The sequence below is a fragment of the Alosa alosa genome, chromosome 1 (assembly GCF_017589495.1).
Source record: "Alosa alosa isolate M-15738 ecotype Scorff River chromosome 1, AALO_Geno_1.1, whole genome shotgun sequence".
Taxonomy (NCBI): Eukaryota; Metazoa; Chordata; class Actinopteri; order Clupeiformes; family Clupeidae; genus Alosa; species Alosa alosa.
Window position 1 is genome coordinate 44,597,280 of NC_063189.1, and position 27,412 is coordinate 44,624,691.

The window sequence follows — 27,412 nt, forward strand, 5'->3', positions numbered from 1 at the left end:
TATATATATAATATGTACTTACGTAAAATCTGCTACAGAAAAAGGTTCGGACATATAATTTCAACAATGGTGGACAGAAAATGCCCCAGTATTGGCCTAATGACACAATTGATGTGTAAATTAAATGAATGTGAGAAAACCTTCAAAACAAACAATAAAAACAGAAAAGGAATTGTCATCTTCAGTGAAAAGTTATAGGGGACTCTCCATTCAAATTGTCCAGTAGCCTCAATGTAGACTGACAAGTCCTTCGCAGTATGAATGCTAGTATATTTTATGATGGACATGAACACACATTTTTAAAAAAGAAGAAAACAAAGAGAACTGTCCAGTCTCACAGCAACAATAAAAAAAATCCAAAGTAAAGCAAGAACTATGCAATTTTAAAAATAAAATTTATTAGCATCTCTCTAATATGTGTATAAATAAAAACATATATAAGAAACAATGCATATATGCATTATGTTATGAGCTGAACAATAACTGGATTATATGTGATACAAAGGAGCAGAGGCTAACAAACCTCAGCTTGTTTTTCATCTTCATCACTTTCTTGTCATAAAAGTGTGTGTTGTATGTGAGAATGTACCTTGAAAATCAAGCATTTAAAAACAATATGCATACCTAAGAGTTGTAACTCTACATTCGGTCAAAAGGATAAAACAAAGACAGACAGGTCAATTGCAACAATGGGGGAAAGCATGGAATCTTGGCAGCTTTACAATTTCTGTCATAGAACTTTGCAAAACAGCGTGAGCAAAACAGCTTGAAATAAAAAGGAAAGTCTTGACCAGTCCTGCAAATAGCAATACTAGATCTGGCACCAGGGCTCAAATGGATCTCCAATAGTTTCATACCCTGGGTATAGTCTGGAGGCCTCAAAAACTTGATATAAAGGAGAGTGTGAACTTAAATTGACATTTGGGTTTTCTAAGGGCTACTTCCCATGGGTGTACTTTTTCTGACAAGTTCAGTTTTCAAATTAAAACATTAAACAGCCTAATGTAACAATGCATGTCAACATATTGAATGAGCCAAATTCACAAAATTCACACACCTGAATTTGTATTAGGTCACTGCTGCCGCCAAACACCATTGTGCTTTGAATAGAATTTGGCTGCTTGAATTGCCTGGGTACATTTCGGCTAAAGTGTTGCTCTTCCCATCTCCCTATTGCTGCTACTCTTTCACTGCAGTTAACAAGCTGAGATTGCTAGGGTGATGGGAGGCTTGAGGATGAACGCTCTCTGGGTTTGGTGGTAATGAGTTGCTAAGGCAAGTACAGAGGAAGCTCTAAGGCACTCCTCTTCTGCCATCCACTTCGCTCTCGTTTTGGTCATGCTTTTAACACTCGTGGTCTTTTTCTTTTATTTTAAAAACATACTATATTGAACAAACAGATATGCACAGAAAAAAAAAAAAAAAACAAATACTACTGAAGGCTGGCCAAAAGATTCATCAGTGGTCTAGTCTGAGGTATGAGTTTTTCTCTCTCTCTCTTAATAGTACTTAAAAAAAGAAAAGAAAAGAAAAGAAAAGAAAAGAAAAAGAACTGACGCGTAACAGACAGAACTGAAGAACTGGAGGCAACACCCACCCACCCTCCCACCCACCTTCCTTTCAAGTCACACAAAACAGTGTGATACTGCCAGGAACATTAGGCTAATAAGTTACACTGTGTTGACACATAGCGATGTTAAATTGGCCTTTGTCTTTTCAGGTTCTGCATTTGTCAAAAAAATCTTCATTTATTTCTCTCTCCCATTTTTTTCTCTGCAAAATACCACCATTTTAATAGGGAACACAACATCCAAGACAACAAAGACTGCTTCCAGGCTGATTAACCAGGGGGCAGGGCTTGGTAGGGTAAAGGGGGTCCAAATGAAAAAGTGATGTGTCTGCTTTACTGTGCCAGTGTATGACGTTTAAGTGCCTGCTGGGCACGAGAATCATGGTGACCTCCTGTTAGCCATGTGGAATGAAGGAACTACTCAAGAATTTTTTGATTGATGTTGTGGTCGTGGCTCCACCCCATGTCTTTAGAGTGCAAAGATCCCCTTTTTTTTTCTTGTGTTGTTAATCTACATATTAGCCCTGATGTACCCATGTTCTCACTCACTAAAACTCTGCAAACTCTTTTGCACATTTCTCTGTTAGAGAGACGCGAATGTCCTCTTCCTCATAGTCATCAAAGTTGCTTGTGTCCCCGGGGCCTCTGCACTTTGGTATGAAGGGAGCCTCTACCTGCAAAACCCAGAAAGACTAATTTAGTATTCAGCACAACATTCAAGTTTGAATATTTCACAAGTAATTAGGGTAACTGGCAACATGATTGGGTATGAAAAAGAACATCCCAGAGAAGCAGGGTCTCTTAGAAATAAAGATGTAGGGGTATTCATCACTCTGTGTAAACCTGTGTACACAAATGATGAAACAATGTCATTTTAATGCTTCTTAAGGTGAAATTGTAAGTATTTGGGGGTTCATCATCTACAGGACATTATATTATTAAAACATTCAGAGAATCCAGAGAAATCTTTGCAAACAAGGGAAGGAGCTGAAAAACACATTGAATGGTCGTGGTCTGTTGGACCTCAGATGGCACTGCATCAACACCAGACCTGTTTCCACACCTGTCATTGTATGGGCTCAGCTAAAATGGCCTGTCTGCAGTCCAGATTTGTCAAATTAGGTGCATAATTGAATGAAAAACATGACTAAGAATACCCCATACTGTTGAGCAACTAACATTGTGTATTGGGTAGTAATGGGACAACATTTAATTCTCAAAACTCTAGCAAATAGTCTCCTCAGTTCCTAAACATTTACAGAATTTTGTTAAATGAAGAGGTGAAGCAGTACAGTGGTAAACCTGAATATTTTCTAATACTTACTGTTCTATAATAGTAACAGAATATCTTTTATATATTAAAAATTATAAATATTTTCACTATTTTCTAATCAAAACAACTAATCAATTAATCAAGAAAATAAACACCTGACTAACCGATTATGAAAACTAGATGTACCGCATAGCGGTACAAAATATGACCGCCGCTCAGTCCTGTACATCCGTTCCGCGAAAATAAATCACACTTCAATTTGTCTCCATATTTTACTCCATCCCCCACTCTTGAAACTTTTGTGTATGCTTGTTTGGCATGCCTGAGTGTGTGTGTGCGGCTGCACAGAAAGTAGCCTACTGGTGCTGAAAAGGTGAATAGATTGTAGAATAGCCAAAGAAGATGTAGCATTGTTATAAAACCTTTAAAATCTCTAAACAATCACAAGTAGCGCAGTTAATCACAGTTCATCCATTGCAACTGGATTGATGAAAGGTCACTTACACCTGTAGGCTACATTGTATTTGGGAAAAGCAAAAGGTATCAGCATAATGTTATTTATTTATTTATTTATTTATTTTTGGTGTATTTATAAACAAAAACATCTCTGTCAGTTCCATGCCGTTTTCAACAGCTATCAAAACAAAGGTCATTTTGGATGGATGGATTTTTGTGAATGTTTCTTCTTCTACATAAGATTTTAGTAATCTTTAGTTCATGTAATACTTTATTGTCAATGCACAAATTAAGTAACAGTAGTCTGAAACGTTATTGTTAATGCACAAATTAAGTAACAGTAGCCTAGTCTGAAACGAAATGCTGTTTTACATCTAACCAGTGGTGCAAATAACTGACATGTCCAAATGGGCCTTGATGAAATGCGCCGCTAGACTGTTCATACACATTTTAATGGGCCAAAGTTGAAGAGCTTTTGTCCGCTATTGTTCGTTTTAAATATAGGCTGATTCATGTTCCCTTGCATTGTGTAACTGAGGTCCATGGCTAGTCTGGCTTTCACCAGACCAAGCTCAATCTTTTAAGAAATCAAAAAAAATAAATAGGCGGGCAGATCAGGCTGGTTCACCCAGCCTAGTCCATAGGCACCGATTTTGTTTAATTTTCCGATTGAGATATACACGCTCTGGCTATTCTAAATGCAAAAATGCATCAGGGAGTTATGACAAAACGGTAACTAACAAACTAGATCCTAATAGAAAGCTGTTAGCTTCCCTAAGCTACAGGTAGGATTATAAGGTAGGCCTATTTACAACATAAATTGTCAATAGGCTATGCTAGCGACACAAATAAAATCTCCTTTGGAAACCAATGGCTTACGCCTTACAGTATCAAGCGGACTTAAACTGCCATATCGTGGCGAAAAATTGTAATAACATTCAAGCAGCTCCATGAGTCAAGGAAAGCGCGAATGAAGTAGCCACTTCTAGATGGGACCCACTACAGTAGCTTAAGGTGTGTTGCTAAAGCAGCCATAATGAAATGAAGGTGTCATTGTTTGGATACTTCACACACACGTGCTTTTTAATTTTACAAGACTACAACTACCAAGCTGTAATCAAAGCACATCGATTCCCCTCTCACACCATGCACGCACTTAAAACAAAATAAACAGGCGCCTCAGTCTCACGATGTATAGGCAAAACTGTATCAGACCGTGTAACGTTGGTAAATCTTCCATTGCACAGAATGATTTTGTAGCACGTGCAATAAATGACAGTCGAAAGATACAAACAGTGCTGCTATCAATTTGCTTGGTATAACCGCATTTATAGTTTTCTACAAATGCAATCAATCAAATGCCTCCATCACTCAACTAACGCTTAACGGTAACATTACCTAGGTCCTTATTGATATTACAAGATTAACGTATCTGCAGTAAAACCAAGCATGTCCGATAAACATCCTCAGATTTATTTCGCTTCAAGAAGAAATGGGAATTACACTTCATGTGAACATCGCCCTATCCTTATTAGATGTCCGCTGCGGTAAATTAGTCCTTGTGGAAGCGCCCATTGTTTTTCCAACCCACTTTTAACTTCCAACAAAATTACGCCTCACTGCAACGATCGCCATCTAGTGGACAAACGACTACTTATCGCCAATACTGAAAATGCAGCCATGATGATGATGATGAATATTTATTTTGGCTTTCTTTTAATCCTACCAATTTGTAATTATGTATCGGCCGTTCTAATACCGATAGTATGTGGGTGCATGTGTATATGTGTGCACCGCCATTTACAGGCCAATGAGTGTACCAGAACCCTGGTGGTGGAAATGAAATTATTAATTTTAAAAATAATTCAGTGGAAATGCATGGATTCCAGTTTCTTCCAGTAGCAGCAACTGGAATCCATGCATTTCCACTGAATTATTTTTGGAATCTGATCCCTTATCATACCTGTTCATTCTTACTCGTTGCTTTCGACTTATCGTGACTAAATTCAAGATGGCTGCAAACGTTAAACTTCGTGGAAGATACTGTCTGTATAAATCGCCTTGTAAGTAAACTACCAGTGCTTTTCAAAGTTCTCAATGTCTCGCTTTAAATGTCAGGGCCCTCGGAAGTCTACAAATGAAGTGTGGAGATACATTGAGCCTCGTAAATGGGTGTAAAACAGTGATTTATTTGCATGGCTAGCCCGATGCGAGAAGCACCACTATTGAAAAAGCTGTTGGTAGCATCGGCTAACTAGCCAGATTTTGGAGTGCAGGGGACAAGCCGAGATGGGCTATGAGACATAATGCTCACACTTTCGATATCATGTTTCAATACACTTTAGGTCAATATCACACCGAATTCTCCTTTAAGACCAACATACATAAAAAGGTGGACCTCCTAGGCCCCACGGTTATCGAGATATTCACAGAAAACTGTCTCCGGCCACCTACAGGCCAGTTGGTGTATAGTAACATAAATTAATTTATTGTGTGGCCCCCCATGAACGGAATTCCACAAAACTTGGCGTGCATACAGAGGGTGTCATAATGATCCTACAATTCCAATTTCGTGCAGTTTTGACTATGTTAGGTCACAGATACCTTCAATTACAACACCTCATTTTTACTTTTTGTGTTTTAACTAGGTGGCTATACATGAAATGAGTGGTTATGGAATGGGTTGACATGGCCCCTTGAGATCAACATACAAAAAAAAAATGGTCCTCCTAAACCCTACAGTTTTCGAGATATTCACAGAAAACTGTGTCTGCCCTACCCTCCTTTCGGGGGGTCCAGTCCAGCGGGGGCTACAGATCAAAACGAAAAAACGATGGTTCCATGCTATCCATGTGGGGTTACATGCCCACCAAGTTTCGCGGTACCCGGTCTTTCAGTGTCCCGGGAATCATTGACGGAAATTTGGGCATCGCGGAAAAAAATTTGACTAGACCTATATGACGCCCGGCCAAGCTGCCGGGCGGTCATAATAATCATTGATTGCAGCCCTACTTAGGGTACGTTTTTGCCGTGTGTATTATTAAGGGGCTCTATTTAAAAGGCTTAGTATTATTTTTCTTTGTTCCGGGGAAAAAGCATAGGACGGGATATTAGTGTGCACTTCCTTGTTCCATCCCCTTGTATGTATTTATTGAATTGCAAAGGCCGTCAAATAAACATTTTAAAAACCCTTAAATGAATCAAACCAACTCAGCAATAACAATTCAACTCAGATAACTGTCTATTCACCTCACCCCTTGTCAAAACGTTCACTTGCCCAACTGACAAAATGGACAAGCAGTGGACAAGCAGAAGCAATGTACAAGCACACATTAACACATATGTGCATCTATGCCGACAAAGAACATGCAACCAGCTTAAAAGTTACGTTAAAAAAAAAAAAAGACAACGGGCTGGGAAAATGTGGCCAAAAGATTAAATCTTATCTTAGTTCATGTAGTCTACATGAACTGAAAGCAAACCATGTTTCAAGCTTATTAAAACTATACATGACATAGCTTATTTAAACTATACATGACTTACTTGTAACTAGGTCAGACCACATGTGCAATATCAACAAACATCACTAGCAGTGCTGTTATTCTAAAGACTATTGTAAAGAACTTAATAGTCAATGCAAAAAGTCATGCAAACTCAAGAGTTTTGTTTTAATACAGGCGTTCGCTCTAACATGTCCAATGAAGGTACAAAGACAGACCAGAATTTTCTGCAAATTTATTTGAAATATATTGTTTTCATAATGGAATGTTAATCAAAGCCGTTAGTCATGTTTAGAATTAGCTAGTAAGCTAACGCTAGCGATGTTAGCTGTTAATGTTAACTTTTCCAGTAACTAACTTCACTATTATGTGGAATATCTGTTTGTTTGAAGTTTGTCTGTTTGTTAGTTTTAGAATGAAATATCAGGCGCAAGTAAGTTAGCTAACGTTATACATTTAAAGTAACGTTAGCTACATTTAAAGTGGCTGTTACCATGCAGGCTAGCAGACACAGATGAAAGTTGTTAACGTTAAAATTAATAACGGTTAACGTTACCTTGCGAACTTCCATGGGACATAGGTAGGTCACATTATTTAAACTTAATACATGTAGTGTTGATACATAATATACATGTAGTGTTGCTATAACTGCAAAGAGGTCCAGTATGAATTAAGTAATATATCAGTTATCTACCCACTGATTTACCTGTCATTTAATGGATGTGAATGGGGCAAGTGTGATGGGTGGGTGGCACCCATAGACAGTAAAAGAAATGGACGAACAGACTCCGTCGTTTTTAAATGGGAGGGCACTGAGTCTTAATAGAACGATTTTTCAGTTGGTCCCCCCCAGTACTGCGCCGATTCACACTTAACTTTGTGACGTTAGCCATCGAACTGAATCTTGTAACTCATATGATAGATACACAGAAATTCTTCTCACACTTCCTTCGCCTTTAAAGTCATCAAAGTTAAACATTTATTTATGTATTATTATTAATATCATCCTCACCAAGTCGTGTTAATGTTGAAGCTACCACACATGATCATCTTCAAAAACAGTCATGCTAAAACATAAGAAAAAAGTTATAGCCTTGAAGCTAATCTTTTCCATTTTTCCGACCTACGGTCAATCCATCGAAAACCTCTGAAATGATTAGTGCCGTTTTAAAAAAAAAAAAAAAGTTTACTTTTTTATTATTATTAGGTTGCCTCTGTGTAATGCTTTACCTTAACATACAGTCGTGTATGCTAGGTTTTGCTTATGAGTTACCGTCATAGACAGTAAGGTGGACTGAGCTTCTTATCCAAACAATACGGTTATCTCCCTACGGCGCGAAAGAGAGATTACGTCAAAGCTAGCTTCCCTCCAACCAAACAAGCTAACCATTCTTCTTACGGGTAACCAACGTTACGGACGAGGTAGTGGAGTCTGTTTTGCCTTTGTAGTGTTTATGTAGATTACATAGAAGATACAATATCGGCACAGGATATATGTTATATGAAGTTATGGTATTTCAAAAAAATCCTAGAATGAATGGGCTTCTATGGGAGTTAGCAGAGAGGTGGTCCCTCCAGCCTACGTCGATTCTTCTACTTCCGGGAATTCGCCTGCCCCCTTGGTGGCACCTCAATATCATGCTTACAAGTAAAGGGATCTTTAGTTTGTGAAGGGTAGTGTTAGGCTACATGTTCTTCATTTCATAGCCCTTATTTGCCCCTTGATTGATGTACCTGACTTGCTCTGAGGCATGTGTTAAGATGCATGTGAGTGTAGTAGTGCTTCAGTGATGGTCTTTTCATGTTTTGTGTGTTTTGCAACGCATTAATCTTAGTCTCCCTCTGTTCCCTCTGTTTGCAGGTGGTGTGTTGTGATGACTGCTGCCCTAAGAACACTGAGTGCATTCTGGAATATTCCAAATGTGTGCCACGTCCAAGCTCGTAAGAGATAGGTAAAGACACAAACACACCCACAATGTTATTTTGAAGTATTAAAAAACATTGTTGTTTTAGAATTTTCGAACGAAATGGTTGGTAATTAGCACGCTTTACGGTATATAGTTTACATTCGGTATGATGGCAGAATTGTCTTTGTGTACTGTGTGCAAAAACTATACTATTTAGCATGGTTGTGCACAATGTGCAGCTACTTCAAATACTGTAAGTATTGTAATTTATCTAACACTACCGTTATGCGTGGGGAAAAAGGTGGAGGTGGGGGTGGGGCGGGGATTGCATGGAAGGGATGCATGCTATTTCAAGAGTTGCACACCCATTCACTTTACTTTTTTAGCACAGTTAATTTGGACTAAATGCATCAGTTTTTTTTTTTTTACATGGGTTTCTCTGAATTCCCCATCAAAAACTATACAATAAACTCATTTTTGTTCAGTCTCTCTCAAATTTGAAATACATAAACCATATATTTTATGCATAAAACGTAAAAACTACTGCTAACGTAACGTTAATTTTACCCACTGCATTACAGATGGACGTGTTGGAATTGTTGCTAGGTAGTTCATTTAAGTTCACTCAAAATGTCAGGCCGATTGTATGGTGTGTGCGTCCCGTCACTGCTATGGCGCGTTTACATGTTATCTGTTGCTGCCAGCACGTTCTATACTCAGCGTCGTCCATCCTTGCAAATGGGTTCAAGTGAGGACATAGAGTTAAGTTGTAAACAATTGTAAAAATGATTGCCATAATCTGATTACACTCAAAAGACGTCTGGTTTTGGTACTCTACAAATTAATGTTTTACTTTGTTATGCAATGTTAATGGTATACAGATTAAAACATGTTTTCAGTGTCTCTTTAGCTGAAAACTACTTCCAACACGCATGCCTCTTCCATGAATAGCCGCTCTTAGGCTGGCTAACGTCAGACCTCATTGAGATAGGGTCTGGGATTTAGACATTCATTTTCTCGTATTAGATTTTAGAGGTTTTATACTACTGCCACTAACAACTAATAACTCATTTTGTTGTATAACTCTCACTCCTCGTCCACAGGTGGCAGCAGTGCGGTGGAGGCAGAGTGGCAGCAGTACGGTGGCGGCAGTGTGGCAGCAGAGCTGGCCTAAACAAAACAGTCTTCAGTCCTTGGAACCGCACCTGGCTCTTTGGCCCCAAGAACAAACCTTCCGTCATAGGTGCCTCTGATAGTGCATCACTCACAAGAATGGTAACAAGAATGCACTTAAAGAATGCCCTGGCAGGAGCGTCACATATGAATGCTTTCACAGACAGTTGAAGTGCTTTGCCTCCATGAACAATGCCATATTGCTGTAACTGCTGCAACTCCTGGAGAAAGTCACTTAAGTACTCTTCCACTGAATTTGGTTTAGCAACTCCACAGTAGATGGCCACAATGAAAGGAGCAAAGTTGTGAAAGTTGCGGAGTATGGGACACATTTGGAAGTTGGAGGATTTAAAAAGTGGCACAGCATCAATGTTAAAGCACAAATGTAGGTGCTCAACGATTCCTGGATGCTGAGACAAATGTTTGGTTTTGGAGTGGCATTGTCGAGAATGGTCAGAAAAATCTAACCAGAAGTTTGTAAATGAAAGGATGGAAAAAGTATGGGATTTTGAAATAGAAAATGTGTAGGAACCCTGTTAAAAGAAACCTTTTCTCTGTCTCTCTCCATTCAACTGGATCTCTCAATGTTCTCCAACATTCCATTACTTGTTACTACATTGTACATGTTGTCATACATTGTTCATATTTAGCCATATTTATTCTGCCCTTATAAGATAACTACTAATACACTGCACATATTTCATTTATATTACTCTAAACCACCTTCTATAAACCAACTGTATACTGCTGTCTACACGGCACCATGTCTTGTCCTGTCTATGCACCACCTGTCTATACTTTGTATATCACTTTTCTGCTTTTTTGCACTTCAAGTTAGACACAAACTGCATTTTGTTGTCTTTGTACTTGTATTCTGCACAAATAATCAAAATATATGTCAATAAATGCTGATGTAATTTTGACATCAATGTTTGTCGCATTTATGTTTATTTGACATTGAAGCTTGATATCGAATGATATCAAAACGACATCACCATCTTGACATCAAATAGATGTAGAATTGACATCAAATGCCAACAAAGCTTGACATGGAAATGACATCTTGATGTAGAATAAATGTTGAATTGACATCAAAGCTTGACATTAAATGATATCAGAATAGCATCAAAACGACATCAACATCATGACATCTTGATGTCAAATAAATGTCGAATTGACATCAAAGCTTGACATTGAATGATGTCAGAATAGCATCAAAACGACATCAACATCTTGACGTCGAATAAATGTTGAATTGACATCAAATGCCAACAAAGTATGACATCAAAATAACATCAAAACGACATCGCGGAGGTCAAAATCTTTACATCAAATTGACATCAGTACATTGACGTCAATACAACTTTCATTCTAGACCTGTTTTTTGACGTAATTTTAACATCAATGTTTGATGTTGAATTGACATCAAATGCCCACTGGGGATCGTTTATAAAACTGCTTGCCATTGTATTTAGGGAGCTGCAAATAGCTAAGTTGTAGGCTATCCATATTCATGCGGTAGCTGTTACAAACACTGGTCATATGAAAGTAGCCTAATGCCAACGTTGTTCCGTGGTATTTGTGGGAGTTTTATTCAGCGACCACCTGGCTGAGTGTTGGAAGCGTGTGGTGTGAGTGCGGATCGGGCCGCAAATTTCTGTCCGAACCCGGCCCGCGTCCGACAGAGTTGCGTCCGAACCCGATAGGCATTTTCATTTTTATGTCCGAACCCGACCCGAGCCCGACGCAGATGATGCCTGAGTTATTCCCATGCTAGTGATTAAACGTTCACGTTTGTGGATAGCCTGTCTTTTTAGCCCATTAAACGGAACACACAACAAATTGTCTACAGAATCAGATGAGCGTGCACGCACGCAGGTCACACACAGCGCACATTAACACAAGAGGCCCAAGCAAGCATAGCCTATTGAAATAGAATTCTTGTCTTACCATTGACGAAAAGTCTTAAAAATGAACTGCAACAGTCTGAACTACAGTGCCTCTGTCACTGATCCATATGCAACATCGACGTTAATTGGGGCAACTCGAGGAAATCCTCATCCAGTTGAACGAGACGACCTATAGCCTACCGGTAGCCTATGTCTTTACCACGGTATGCAACGCAAATAATCTTAAAATCTCCTGATAGGCTAACAACTTTTTTTAACGTCACCCAAGACTGTGCTTATGTGCATATGTGCGAAATGTGCATAACCATTTGTTTATGTAGTCGTGACAACGCGTGTGCATTTCAGGCAGCATGCCTGAAATGGGTTGTCACGATAAACAAATCTTGCACACAGGAAGAAAGCTATTAGGTCTTTTTTACATTTTACTTTATTCTCAAAAAACAAACGTTTGCATCATGTAAAGCAGACCTGTTGGTTACCCAACATAATAAAGAATTTAAATGTAAAGCTTCCAATGCATATCGCCCCCATGTGTCCGAACCCGTACCGAACCCGACTACAAGCCCGACGGGACCCGACGGGTCGGGTCGGGTAGCCACACTCGAGTGTGTGTCTCCCTCCCTGAATGCCTGTTCTATAAAACATGCTTGCCATTGTATTTAGGGAGCTGCAAATAGCTAAGTTGTAGGCTATCCGTATGCATGCGTTAGCGGTAGCTGTTACGAACACTGGTCAATCATATGATTAAGTAATGCCGACGTTGTTCCGAGATATTTGTTGGAGTTTTATTCAGCGACCACCTGGCTGAGTTTTGGACGCGTGTGGTGTGTGCGTCTCCCTCCCCCTCTCCCTTCGAGCGGGGCGTAGTTGCCATCGCAGTGATATCAGAGCTTTAATAATGAGAGACGTGTAGCTGAATATTAATTCGTGTTAACGTTTATCATGTACCAGACACACCGTGTATGCCTTACTTGTTTAGAGCCGTTTGCTAACGTGATCATTATCAATCCAGTTCAATGGTGGTTCGTCAGCTACCAAACAGAAGTGTGTGTGTGCGTCTGGTCTGTCTCACTCAGTGGGACACACGCATCACAGCGATATGAGAGTGCTGAGTGCTGCGCTACCTGAAGGAGAGATTGTAAAACTTTGAGAGATACGTTTTTATACCTTTTTACGTTGATGCCGTTTAGAACAGAAACATCTGACACCACGTTATTTTCCTCTGCTGATTTATGTTCTGTGGTTGACAAATCTGGCAGCTTTTTGTTTTAGAAAAAATATAGACATAGAAACATTTAAACCATGCAGTCTAAAATGACAAATTACTTTATTTCAATAACTACTTTTCAGGCTTATTGTTTTCTTAAATTATTTAAATGGTGTTGACAAAGGACATTTTGTGATGACTTGAATTATGTCTTATAATATGTCAGCAAGCAATGCATTATCAAGGCTGTGTTGTAAGATGTTGATGAAAGCATTTTGCACAGTTAACCATATCCAGTGCACCCATCCATAAGTTCAATAAATGTTCCTGTTTTAAATGGAGACTTATAACATTTGTTATCATCATTTGTGTAATTATGTGTCATTTGTATGATGTAAATGGAGGGAGCAAAATAAAAGCAGTATCGGCTCCAAATATCGGCTCAAGAAAATCGGCAGCCTGCGGTCATCGGCTAAGGCTGATGGAAAAAAATCGGTATCGGCACTAAAAAATCCATATCGGTCGATCCCTAATCAGCACATAATATTCAAACGCCTTCAAGAGAAAGCTATAACAGAGTGCCCTCAAGCACCCTCAGCAGAGATGGCAACACATTTTCAACCAAATTTTGCTGCTCTTATTTTTTCATTATTATATGTGCCCTCTTATTTACTTATTTACTTGAAATGTTATGTTTGTCTGTGGACCTAAATTGGCAAAATATGTCTTGTCTTCACCGTGGGATAGTGAAGAAACGTAATTTCGATCTCTTTGTATGTCTGGAACATGTGAAGAAATTGACAATAAAGCTGACTTTGACTTTGACTTTGACTTTGAACAGGAGAGTGTCAGTGGGTGAGCTTGATCTGTGTCTGAAGTCTGGCACAAAAGGATAACGCCTCTACCACAATCGTGCAATAGGCCCCTGCTTTCAGCATTTGGACTTTAACTGTGCTAAATGTGTGACTCCATCTATCGGCTCACTAAGGCTATTTGCAAAGGATATAGAACAGAGTGTTTCTTTTAAGGACATCTGAAGACTTACTGACTTTGTTGAAAGGATATAGAACAGGAGTGCTTGTTATCTGAGGGAAGCCGTTTTGTCTGTGCTAAATTAAACATTTACATATTCAGGCAGAAAACAGTATGTATGTCTCAAGTCTTGTCAGTTTATCTGTTAGTCAGCTGGGTGGGGTAAGCTAGATGAGTGGAAGAAAAACAGACCTCCTCTATCAGTGTTACAAACATGCCCTTGTTACGGAACAATCAGACCAGAGTACAAAAAAAAGAGATTAAAAGTTTACCCACATTTTTTGGATGAGGAACAAGGCAAACAAAACACTCTCACACACACAAATACGGTGGCCGAGAAATGCAAAACAAATTTACATTTGCGGGTGCAAATTTGCAAAAGTGCAAAACAAATTCACATTTGTTTGTGCAAATTTACAAAGTGCAAACAAATTTACATTTGTGGGTGCATATTTACAATATCCAAGCACAAAATTACATGTGATAAAACAAAATTACAATCTAAAACAAATTTACAACCCTGTGAACACGTCTACCACGGGCTAACACATTTACAAGTTTCGATACAAATTTCCAAATAGCAGAATCTGACGGAAAGGGTAGGTACAATACACAGGAAGTAGCCTACTTATTGCATGTTTCGCGTGTTTCCAAAGGGTGTTCCTTAATGATGACATAAGGGGATTCATTTGGTTGGTCAGTGTCAGTGTCAAAAGGTGCGTGTGCAGTTCAGCAGAAAGCCATTGATTGGTGTGTGTGTGGATTCCCAAAAACTGTTTCACGGTCAGCTGGTACTTTTGCTTAAGAACTTGCCACATTGTCCTGTACCCGAACAGTTGCCCTGGCCCACAAAGTTCAAGTCTGATGGCATTTCGTATAGCGTTCCTTGGGGAGTCGCCTAGCTAGCCTCCAATGTCCTTGATTGAAATAATAAATACAGTTATTAATTAAAGTGTTCTCCTTCCTGTTTGAGACAAGGTCGAGTATTTCTTGTGTATTGTACCTACCCTTTCCGTCAGATTCTGCTGTTTGTAAATTTGTATCTAAACTTGTAAAAGTGTTAGCCAGTGGTAAAACTGTTCACAGGGTTGTTTTATTTTGAAATTTTGTTTTTGTAGATTTTGTTTTATGACATGTAATTTTGTGCTCGGATATTGTAAATATGCAACCGCAAATACATTTTTTTTTTTGACTTTGTACATTTGCACCCACAAATGTAAATTTGTTTTGCAAATCTCGGCCAACGTACATATTCTTTCATTTGATCAACTTCCCTACCATCTTAATGCAGCAAGCAATGCATTCAGTTTCATTGCCAACACACTGTACCTTTCTCTCATAGATGGCGATCCAATCTGTTGTGGCAAACCACTTGTGGTTCTTAATGTCATTCACTCCATTCTTCAGGTTACCGAAACGCTTGGTCAGGTCTACCTGCAGCAGATTCCTCAGCAGGTCTTTCAAATCTGAACTAAAATGGGATGGGAATCGTACCTGCAAGAGGAAAATGTGTGGGATGTACTGATAACATCTGGTACTTCTCTGCAAAAATCATTACATAACACCCAATTAAATATATTAACAGACACCGATGGCTGCAGTTGCATGGATCAGATTATAAAATACAGGGCAAATGATGCAGTTACTGTGGGTTTTTTTTTTTTTAAGTGATATTTGACAATGATCCAGAGGTAGTAAAGACTCCCCTTTCATACTCCTGAAGACATGCATCTGTGTTTTAAGCTATGTGTGTTTTTTATGAACATCCATACCTTTCCAGACACAATTTTCTCATAGATCTGGATGGGCTGGTCGGCGAAGAACGGGGGATAGCCAGCTGCCATTTCATAAATAAGCACTCCCAGCGCCCACCAGTCCACAGCTTTGTTGTAGCCCTGCAAGAGCCATCCACAACAGTGACACAGCACGTCAGTATGGATGGAAAATAGCAGAAGCCAGACCGCAATTGTATAAGGAAGTATGGCATGGGCGCAAGACAGTGTGACCTTGCTGAGGATGATCTCTGGTGCCAGGTACTCTGGGGTTCCACACAATGTCCAAGTTCTGCCCTTCACTCTTTTGGCAAAGCCAAAGTCTGTGACCTGTGAAGCACAAACAGTAACAACTCTTACTGGCAGTCCAAAACAATTTACAATGACGTCTACATTTTTTTCACAGAAATGTGTGAACATTAATAATGCCTTCAAAAATCTAGGATATTTGATAAGCCAATGTTATTTACAGACGTCTAAAGTCCTGCAATCACCTGTATAGACATATATACGGTATAATGTATTGCAGGAGTTGGGCAGTGGAACTGAAAGGTGGTTTTAGACCATTAGTATGGTGTAGGGCCAATAGATAATGTCAATTTGTCTTGGAAAAGACAGAAACGAGTCCAGCACAGTGGCCAGAGGGATTTTGAGCCATTCCAAAACACTGGCCAGGTCCTGACCATGAATATTGACCCAGTGGAGCTCCCAACAAACAGTTTTGGTGGAAACAGCCAAAGTGCACATTTAATTCTGCAGTGAGATTGGCAGTGGTGTTTTAAGAAAAAAAAAATAAAAAAAAATAAATAATAATATATATATTTATATAGTTGTACCTGGCTTGCGGTTCTGGCTGACTGTGATCCATTTCATATCTTATGATACCCATCCCTACAGCTGTGCTATTGCTTTGCCACTGCAACCTCCACACTCTGCTCTTGGTGATGGAAATCAGTGAAGATTGGCCACCCGGGTGCGCTATATTGACCAGTGTTTCCGTGTTCAACCCCCATACCTTTAAACAGAGGCTGGAAGTGTACAACAGGTTACTGGCATCAGTGAGGGGCGGCTCTAGACCTACCTGGATGTAACCATGCTGGTCGATGAGCAGGTTCTCCGGCTTCAGATCTCTGTAGATGAGGTCTAGCGAGTGGAGGTACTCAAAGGTCAGGACTATTTGAGCTGCATAAAATCGTGCGTGTGGTTCACTGCAAAATACGAACAGGGGCAAAAAAACATATTCTGACACAGTACTTCGATCAATCACAACAAATGACAATGGGCCCTCCAGCAAGAACAACTTATATGGACAAATATATTTCAAAATGCTATTATAAGCAAGACCAGCTAATCAGGCACATGCTGGTCAGAGACCCTTCAGTCTTCCCTCCCCTGCTAAACAAATCATCTGTGTCACCATGCGTGACTTGACAACCAAAAGCCCCCATATGTGCTGCTGGTGTTCTCTTTTTTGGCCAAGGGTCACAGAGTAATAGCACTGAAAAGTAACACCCACCATGCTGCCCATGAGGCGTTGGCCACAAGTGCCCATGTGAATATGGACTTTTGATGCGTACATGTACATTCAATGCTTAAGTGTAAAGACAGACCAGGGTAGCATTCTTAGTGGAACATCTGATAACGTAGCTTCATTTTTAATGAAACTGTCTTGTGCATTCCCTCTAACTGTTACTTGTGCCTGTAGGTCATATGTTGCTTGTATTGTATCTTGTAATGTTCAAATTCTCAGACAAGTCACACTTTCAAAAAGGAATAAATGCTTTGTTTTTTTTTTTTCTCAAAAGCAGACACCCCCCCGCTCTTAGAAAATACTTCCAATGTCCCTGACCCTCCTGCAATTTAACAAACCCTCCTTTTAACTCTCGAAAGTAACTGTATGATTCCTATAGTCAAAGGTAGAATATGACCTACTCTAGTCCACAATTTCCATGAACTTACATTCGTATAGAGATAGTTAATTTAATTTACCAGAACCCAAAGTTGTGCCCTATAGTAAAATGAAATACAACAAACTGAAGGAAGCATCAGGCCATTATTGTACATCACAGCTAGACATGGTGGATTTAAAAAAAAAAAAAAAAAAAACATAAGCACTCACCTGAACCTCCCAATTCTTCGAAGGTGTGAGAACATCTCTCCTCCTGGTACATATTCCATCACCATATACAAGTTGGAGTTGTCCTATGAACATTTCAACAGTTAGATCATGGTAAAAAAACAGTATACAAAATAGTGAAACATCCAAAGGGGAAACAAATACATACTTTGAAAGCAAACTCCAATCTGACAAGAAAGGGGAAGGAGACAGCTTGCAATATTCTCTTTTCGTTGAGTGTGTGTTCGATTTGTTTGAGTTTCACCACCTGAACACACAAGAAAACACAAGCGTCTGTAAGTGAGGTGTGGGGTTCCATTATGATCATACAAATATTCAGAAAGTAGTCTGAAAGACATTTCCTGCCACCCCCTTCAACATTCAAATCCACTTCCTCCTTACACAAACAATCTACAAAGTGCCTCTGGAGGTGCACTTCCACACATCCCATAATCTATCCAGTCTTACCAAAACAATGGCACCACGATCACACAAATATCCTCAGGTGGATGGGATTTCTGATTCATTACATTTAAATATTGCACATGAAAGACGAGGCCACTTGAAACACCAACCTTCTGCTTGTCCAGGATTTTCATAGCGTAGAACTGCTCTGATCCTTTGAGTTTTACCAACATGACTCTGCCAAAGGAGCCAGTGCCCAACGTTTTCAGTTTGTCAAAGTCATCTAAGCCAGTCGTACACTGCGGAAGAGAGAGGCCCAGCGAATGGATGCTTAGCTTCAACACTCGATTACATGAATACGTGCCGTCTTTAGCCATTAATGCTAAATCTTGAATTTAATATGAAGAGGAATGTATATCATGTATTATTCCTTCATCTATTGGTCACTGCAGAACAAAAAAGCTTCAGTAGGCCAAACACACTTGACAGGCAAGTATTAGGCCAACTTTTAGAAACCGCTCCCTACCTGTGGCGGACATTCCCATTTTCTCAGGAAATCTTCTTTGGCTTTGGCTAGAAACTCTTTCACTGTTGGATAAGACAGAGGGGAAAGTACATGCATTAGTTAGACAACAGAACTAATTCAACAGTGGTTGCCTGAATGCTTTACAGCCTACTTGTTGGTACACTCTAAATTCAAGGGATGGGGAGAGGCAACAAACGTATGCAATCCTTTAATGTATCTGGGATTCAAGTGTAGGGAAATATTTTTCAGACTAACGCCAAACTAGTGGATTGAAGGGCCACTGTGGATTACTATCACACTGTGAAATTCCCATTTACATTAAATATGTCTAAACTACATACCTAGTAAACTGAAAAAGCCAAGATTCTAAGTTCTTAGCATTAACAAACACAAACAAAAGGCAAGCAATGTCACAAGTGATGCCAAAAGTTGGACTCAGTAGGGTTCAGTAGCCATGGTTGGCCAAGGGGAGAGACTGATTACTGGGGATGGGAGGGAAATGGGAGTTTTCAGACCATGCAGCTGTTGGACATCCCTTCCCATTACTGTTACTGGGAAACTACAACAATCATAATAAACTAGGAGACTCACATTAGGACCCAAACAGGCAAAACAAAACAAAAGAAAACAAACAAACTAAAAGATCACATAACATGAGGGGGACACACCAGACAATAGACAACCAGAATGACAGAAAAGATGTAAAGCAACACTCTAGAGGTAGACAGTCAGAATAAACAGGACACGATCCCGTTCAGTGATTGACTTGAGAATCATTCAAAGGGGCCGGGATGGCTCAGGTTGTTGAGCATTTTCTGTCATTCTGGCCACCCGGTGAGAGAATGGGCATACCAAAAGTCTCTATAGATCACCAAGGAATTGCAGGAACATTCACCCACACGCATGGGATGATGAGAGACAGAGAGAAGAGACAGGAGAAACAGAAGAGAAAGAGAGCAAGGTTTATGTATGTAACAGGCACAGCAGATAAACAACACATGGACCACATGTGACAAGTATAATCATTTATGACATTTTAGACACAGAGAAGTAAAATAAGAGAGAATTAGAAACAGAAAATAGTGGATATCAAAGCTTGTTGGTGCTTTAGAAATTTGACTTTTTCTTTTATCCAGCAAACTTTTAACTGTCAAAACCGTCTTTAGACTGACTAAACAAAGTCAAGAAATTCTCTGATGTGCATTATCCATCAGCAGAGAAAAAGAGGTTCATTTCTATCTATTTGGGGGAGTGTGTACTATTATCATTTTCTGCTTAATTGTTTACTTTTGTTAACTTTTATTGTTCCCCTTTTGAAACAGCTGGGGAGTGGCTAAACGTTAGTGTTACTGGAAGACATCTGGCTGAGGGAATCCTGCCTCTGGCTACATCCATTTAAGGCAAGCCACTTCACTTCAGCACAAGCGTGGCCTGGGAACGGGCTTTCCTGGGGCATCTGGGATACGAGAAAGTTAGCAGGGGATTCTTTCAGCTGGAGGGGGAGCACAAATGAAATGGTGAGGCTGATGGAGAATGTCTTAACAGGGACTGAACACCATTATCGTTCTATGACCCTTTTAGATTGCACATATACACAAACAAACCAAGATAAAAAGAAAAACACTGAAACACAATGTAGTCAAAGTAGAAAAAACATAAAAGCTACTCATGAAACAATTCTGAAAGCGAACATAGACTATTGCAGACCGGTCAGTCTTCAAAAAGCAAATAAGTTAAGTGATCCTCAACAAAACACCACTATAGCATCCAATGACATACTGTTCAAATGTCTGGAAGAAAAACATGTCATCAAGCAATGATTGTCTCAGCTGTACACATGCAAAGGGCTCTAAAAGCCTACATCTAGCTTTCTACCGAGAGCAATAACACAAAGATTACATCCACAACAACTACCTGCAGAAAGCAACAAGACCGATACCAAGTGTTTGTCAGTTCACGTCGAAAAAGTAAATTAGACAGAGACTAAGATTTCCATAGCATACTTTAAATATCACTTGCTTAATTTAGTGATAAGATTCACTAAATCCACATACCATTCAATGAGAAAATAAACAGAGTGCTGATTCCTTACTACTTTGACACGACAGATTAACATGGTTGGACCTGGTAGCTTTGATGTGGGTCAGTGTTATAATTCAGGTCCTGTCTAAATCCGGTCCTGTCTCGCCCTTTGCCATCTTGCCTCCCTCATCCTAACCTGTCAGACAAATACAGCCCAGTGCCTTCCACCTCTTGAGACTATGACCACCAAGTGTAGAAGAGATAATCATATATGGATCTAAGGCTATTACAACGCACAGTGGGATATTGTGCATATTTATAGATTCATACAGTGAAATGGCACCTGTTGTGGCTTCATGTTTGCCTATTTTAAAATTAGAACAATCAAAATGTAAAAGAATACAATTAGGCCTGGTTTCTGTGCAGGGCTAATGCAATGTCAATGCTTTCTAAGAAGAAAATATGAGAATGTGTGTATTTTGGTACTAGTGACTACCTTTCCTGAAAAAAAGAACAGAGCTGTTTATAGTTTATGGAGAATGAATCTGCTTCTACAGCACAGTGTGCTATCAGCAAGCATCAAAGTGTCACACTGCAAACTAATACAAGCCTGGGGCTGATTGCGTCAAGCCTTTCAAAGCTCGTAATTACACTTATCCTCTGACGAAGGTCTGATGACAAGCTGTTCCAGTCAATGACAAACATGCTCTTCATATGTGTGTGTGTGTGTGTGTGTGTGTGTGTGTGTGTGTGTGTGTGTTAGCCAGGAACCTTCACAACACTGAGAGATTAAGGGGCAAGAGGATGGGGCATCAAAAAAGAGGGCACTCTAAACAAACAGAATGAACATGAATGGTTTTGAGGGTGCTTTTATGAATGGGAGCTGAAATTAGCCATTTTTTCCACCATATTCGGTCAGTGCCTAGTGGTGGTACAGTAAGACACTGAGGAGAGAAAGCTAGAAATAGTAGATAGTCAAAGACTAAACATACCCTCTTCATCACATCAGAAAATTGTCAATATGTATGCCAACCAAATTTCTCCATGACTTTCAGCAGCAAAATATGATTTTCTGCAAGTAAATATTAGTACTACTGCATTGACAACCAAATAGCGTACCAGTATTCACAATTTGCATTCGTTTTGAACAGTAGCCCAGTTAGATGTTAGCTTATAAGCTATCTCAGCATTATTAATATAATATGAAATTTTACTTAATAACATGTGACAACGTGGTTGTTTCAACACCTAAAACATCAATTAACTAGTTATTTAAATAGGCATGTACGTTTCTTTGCATATGTGTGTCCATCTATCTAGCTAAAGTAACGTTAGCGGATATCATTTTAGATGTCAATTCCCGTCTGTCAGTTTCAAATGCACACTAACACGGTCATGACCGCTTCTTCGCCTGTGAAACAAAATGTTCTAAGTTGAGACATCTGTCAATCAACAAAATAATTGTCGTCGTATAAGAGCTTAATTTCAAACTTGTATGACAAATGGTATGCAGAGCCCCAAATTAATTAACATTCGCTATACACCAACAACGTTAGCTTGCTAATCAACAATTGATGGCGATGCCTCTTGCAACCCGCCGACGTACAACATGCTTCACAACATAACAATTGCTATACTACTCTTGCTCCTCTGTGTTGTTCAGAGTAAAAATTGTCAAAACACGCAGTTTGATAGCAATAAGTTTGGATAGAGGTCTGGGCCTGCAATTGGAGACTGGAATTCCAAACGTTAGCATCGTGATGCTCTATAACAGAATTCAAAACAACTAGGCCCTTTGGATCACCGTCAATAAACTGATACTGTTTGGCTAAGCAATTAAAATTAAAGGACACAAATGCATGGACGTCACACTCCTTTTCAATGTCAAAGCTCAATAATCTGGCGGTTGTTTTGCAGTTGCTATCTTCATTAATGTACTTGCCATGACGGCCTGCCCCTACACTACTAGCTAGTTATCTTGCTATGCTACCATCAACTCAATCAGTTAAACTGGAGACTAATCCTTTAGACAATCTTACATGCAAGTCATTATTGTAACACAACGACTAGAATGTAAAAACCTAAGACTGTGGATACATTCATCTAAAACAGCAATCAAGGCTGACAACTGAATGCATAACTCAAAACAGGATAGACTTAGTACTTGGCCTTTAGTAAGCAAGTTAGCATGGCTAACGGGGACAAATACAACCGTGTATCCAGCTTTAAGCTTACATAAAATTTGTGTTTCGCCACATGTTGATTTAACAACACTCACTGTGAACTATTAACTAGTCTGCATATTTACAGTTTATGGCTGAGGTTCGTGACAATCCAGCAGTAGCGAACACTACAATGTCAGGCCTATCTCATATCGTTAGTATTGTGTGATGGCAACTATCCTAGCCTGCTAGCATCCTGTACCTTATCCGAGGAATGACTCCTAACTAGCTGTTACTTGCTACCATTTGCACGTTAGCATTCGGTGTAACAATGTAGCAATAGCATACTTGGGGCCGACACAATATTAACACACTCAAAAATGAATGGAGGTGTGCTTGTGCTGTTGACCCCCGTGCAATACTGGCTATTGTTTGTCTGGCTAATAATGACAGCATAAACCAGCTCCACTCACCGCTCTCCAGCTCGTTGCCTTTCTTGGCGGTTGCAGCGTTCCCCATCGTGAGGAAGACACGGCTGTTGATTTGAGTGCTGGAGATGGCGATAGGGCTGGAAGAACGGTGCTCCCCACGCTAACCTAGCAATAACTTTCTTTCTAAACCACGTTGATTATAATGAATGTTTACATCAACGTCCGTAATCGAAAGGGGAGACTCTAATGAGTATTTACGTTCCCTTGACGGTGTTCTCCCCCTCTCCGCCAGTGATGAAAATCTCTTGTCTCCGCTACAAATTGGTAGCGGAGTCTCGTCTCACAGTCGATCCCTTCGGCTTCCAATGATAATTCCAGACTGAGATTACTGGCACAGAGACTCTCTACTCGACTAGCTTCCGACCGACCACAGGCGACCTGTGATGGCAATAGCAGCGACACATCAACAAGGTTGGCAACTACAATAACGTTCTAAATGCATATCTACACTGCCATACGACTGAAAATACTGTATACATTAACGTTAAAGCAACATACTTATGCTCAACTAAAACGAACAAGTGGGGTGAGGAGCTCAGTCATTTTAAAACAATCTGTTTTATACATAATTTTCTGAACAGAAAATACCAAAGTCGGCATAGTCACCTCACCACAACCACTTAAGACACCGCAGCATAGTTAAGAGATAGTTGACATTGGATGGTTATTATTCAACCAGATTATATTCTCTGTCTGCTAAACTGATTTGTTTTGTTATGTCTCTCATACTTCCTTTAAGACAATTAATAGTATGTAACATTACACCTGTTGCTGACTCACAGGCGTCACTTTCATCTCAAAATATTTTTGACAGTAAACAAAGTGTGGCATCACATGTGTAGTGGCCAGTATCCACCACCATTTTCTTCACAGTGTCTAATATGAAATTAGCAAATCCTTACATGTCTGTAATGTACATCATCTTGGATTCAACATTTACCACAGAGTACAAACCGGAAATGACAATAGGTCAACAGAATGACGGACGGATCAACAACGGCCTCTACTGGCATGCAATCATAACACCAAACCTTGAAACTTGACTGAATAAAATGATCCACGATACGAAAAGCAATGGGAACACAAGGACACATTACTCTTACCGCCTTCACGTAGACATCAAAAAGTATACAATAGTCATTGTAATTTGTTGTCAACATATTTTGTTGTCCACATATCTAGGCCTGATCTAAAGAGTAACTTCAAATAGCTCTTTCTCCAATATTGTTGCCACATGCAATAATAATAATAAAAAAAAACTATAGCACATTTCCAGACAAAACCATGACTTCAACCTCACAGGTTGAAATAATCGTAGAAGTCTAGCTTCTGGTGGGTTGCTGTGGCGCAACAGGCTACAGCATCCGTACCATGTACGGGTCCACCTGCCCACGGCGACCCAGGTTCGAATCCGACCAGCGGTCATGTCCCGATCCCACCCCATCTCTCTCACTTCCTGTCTATCTTCACTGTCCTGTCGAAATAAAGGCAAAAAGCCCCCAAAAAATATACAAAAAAAAAAAAAAAGCTTCTGATTTAGTAGGTCAAAGATCAATAACGAATCAAGGAACGAAATTCATCTGGCGAGAGTCAGGTTAATGGAATATAGTCTGGCAGCCAAATGCCATAATTTAGGTGAACCTGGTTTTGTTGGTTAAAGTTTTTTTTGCTGTTTCTTTTTGCCAAGGGGTAACCCTTGAGCAATTCTCGATATTAAGCCTTTCTTGTTCAATGTGTTGAATATAAGGCGAGGCACAGCAGGTGAATAGGGTAAAAAAAAATAACTAGCAGATATTAGGCATGATCTAATAAAATATGTGCTGATTTGCACTTTAAAAAACGTAAAAAAAATAAATAAAAGGTAAATCTGAGCATTGGATGGGTTCAAAATTACTTTTTCATTGTGTTTACATAATTATGGATATCTCTTTTAGTTGTTCAGTACTGCCAATAGCCTTAAAAATATTTGCCATGTTCTTAGGAATAAAATGTCATAAATCAGGCTAGGAATAATATATCAACAAACCCCTCTGTAAAAGCCATCTAAATATGGTTAGGTATTAAGACTGGAAAGTTTGATGTACAGTATGCAAGTGCTTCTGAAGTGCAGATTTCATTCTCAGAGTGGGAGAGGAAACTCATCCAGGTGCTAGCATCTCTCACTAGCATGTCTCTGTTGGGAGGGAGGTTTACTTACTGCACAGCTGTTAGCCTGCACTGCCCTCTTTTAGCTGATGTACTTTAGCTCTGTACTACTGTTCTAGTTTGCATAAAATATACATTTATTTTTTATTCTTTCTCACAGTAGCTGCTAGTAGTCTAGAAACTATGAGCATAACCTCCTCATTCAAAAAGGGAATATTCATTTTTAAGCATTGATCCATAGACATGCATTAAAATACTAAGGCCTAAATAATACACACAGGTCAGTCTGACTAATTAAAAACATTTTTTTTTTAAATCCAGTCTTGATTTTTGATTCCACTCGACTGAAATATTTAAATTCCCATTCCTAGTTGACATAGTATATACTTGGATATTAAAGTGAGAGTTTTGTACAGAGTTCAGTCTTAAGGTAACGTTAACGTTACTGTGGGATGTTCAAGAACAAATGAGCCAGAACTGATCTGATCAAAACTAATACTAGAAGAAACGGTAACATAGAGCTAACGTTACCATCACCCACATTAGCTTACCAGCCACTAATGATTCAACAGATTATCACAAAATAAGAAAAGCATAACTACACTTAAATCCTGACAACTGCTGTTGGTAGCAGCTACTATTTTTGAAGGCGAAATTTAGCCAACATTATCGTTAGCTAATGTAAGCTCATTAACGGTTCTTTCGGTTTGTGTTAGCTAATTAGCACAATGTCTACTATAAATGTCTTGAATAATCTTTGCCTGACAAAAAAGTGGAATCATGAACTCACATGAATAAATCACCAGATTATAAACAACTGTTGATGACAGTAAACAAAACTCAATACATGTCAGTAAAGAATGTTAGGAAAATGTTAAATGTTTCTTTCATAACTCACCGTCTGCCATTATTCACCAATGCTATGCGACTTCTCCATTCATTAATGACACCAGTCCCCAACGTTCTACAGTTTGAGCGTGGTCAGAGCCAGATGGAATCTAACGATTCTAATTTAAGGTGCTATGATCTTGCTCCGCTTTAAAATATATAGGCCTAGCCTATATGGAAACCCTCACAACTATGAACTACTCTTTGTATGCTATGTAAACCTCTGTCTATCGTCAGTTTACACGTGGAACATGTTGGTCAAAGATGAATGTTTCATTGTTGATTCAACCATTGTGTCAGTGTTACAGGAGAATCTTGCTTTTCTACATTCCTTAGGCCAAACATTACAGAACACATTAAGTAATTTTTCTTCACTATATCTAAGCATACCTTAAGATGTCATGTGAATGATATCAGCAATAAAAACGGGCTTTTATAAGTTATACATTTTATTATTATTCATTAAAGTATAAATTATATAGCCTATATGTAGCCTATTCACCAAGCTGAACACCAAATTTCACTATGCTTTACGTTAGTGTTTCTATGTAGGCTATGTGACAAATAAACCTCTTTGTTCCTTGTATCCTTGTATTCGTTTCCTTCCCACTTAGGAAAGGGTCCCTTCCAGAGCCCCTGGTCCCTTCGTTGTAAAACTGTCCTTTACTTTGAAAAACTGAAGATGGCGCTGTTGTGTAACTTTGAAATGTGTTCATTAAGCGTCCGTGAGCCAGAGGGGTTGGTCCGAAAAAAGTGGCAAAGGCTACCATACCTTTTCTGAAAGCCTGGAATCTCAGCTTTTCAATAATGCAGTCTTGATCACTGTCAAGGTTTCAGAGTAGGCCTTCTTAGCTTAT

The 27,412-nt window shown here is 39.3% G+C and overlaps 1 protein-coding gene across 4 annotated transcripts; it reads right to left on the reverse strand.

Annotated features, from left to right (window-relative positions):
* Positions 1 to 376: 376 nt before the first annotated feature.
* Positions 377 to 26,657, reverse strand: prkacbb (protein kinase, cAMP-dependent, catalytic, beta b). Of its 4 annotated transcripts, XM_048245180.1 has the most exons (11): positions 23,505 to 23,912; positions 19,700 to 19,708; positions 18,848 to 18,909; positions 18,492 to 18,620; positions 18,086 to 18,184; positions 17,920 to 18,002; positions 16,882 to 17,008; positions 16,035 to 16,130; positions 15,801 to 15,923; positions 15,358 to 15,522; positions 377 to 2,244 (listed from the first exon to the last, which is right to left on the reverse strand). In XM_048245180.1, exons 1-11 carry the CDS (start codon positions 23,548 to 23,550, stop codon positions 2,119 to 2,121), a joined length of 1,065 nt encoding a protein of 354 aa, XP_048101137.1. In that variant the 5' UTR covers positions 23,551 to 23,912; the 3' UTR covers positions 377 to 2,118. The 4 variants fall into 4 exon arrangements, with proteins under 4 accessions (XP_048101137.1, XP_048101161.1, XP_048101152.1 ...); XM_048245204.1 differs by lacking the exons at positions 19,700 to 19,708; positions 23,505 to 23,912 and adding an exon at positions 26,566 to 26,657; XM_048245195.1 differs by lacking the exon at positions 19,700 to 19,708 and having other exon boundaries at positions 18,848 to 18,903.
* Positions 26,658 to 27,412: the final 755 nt, after the last annotated feature.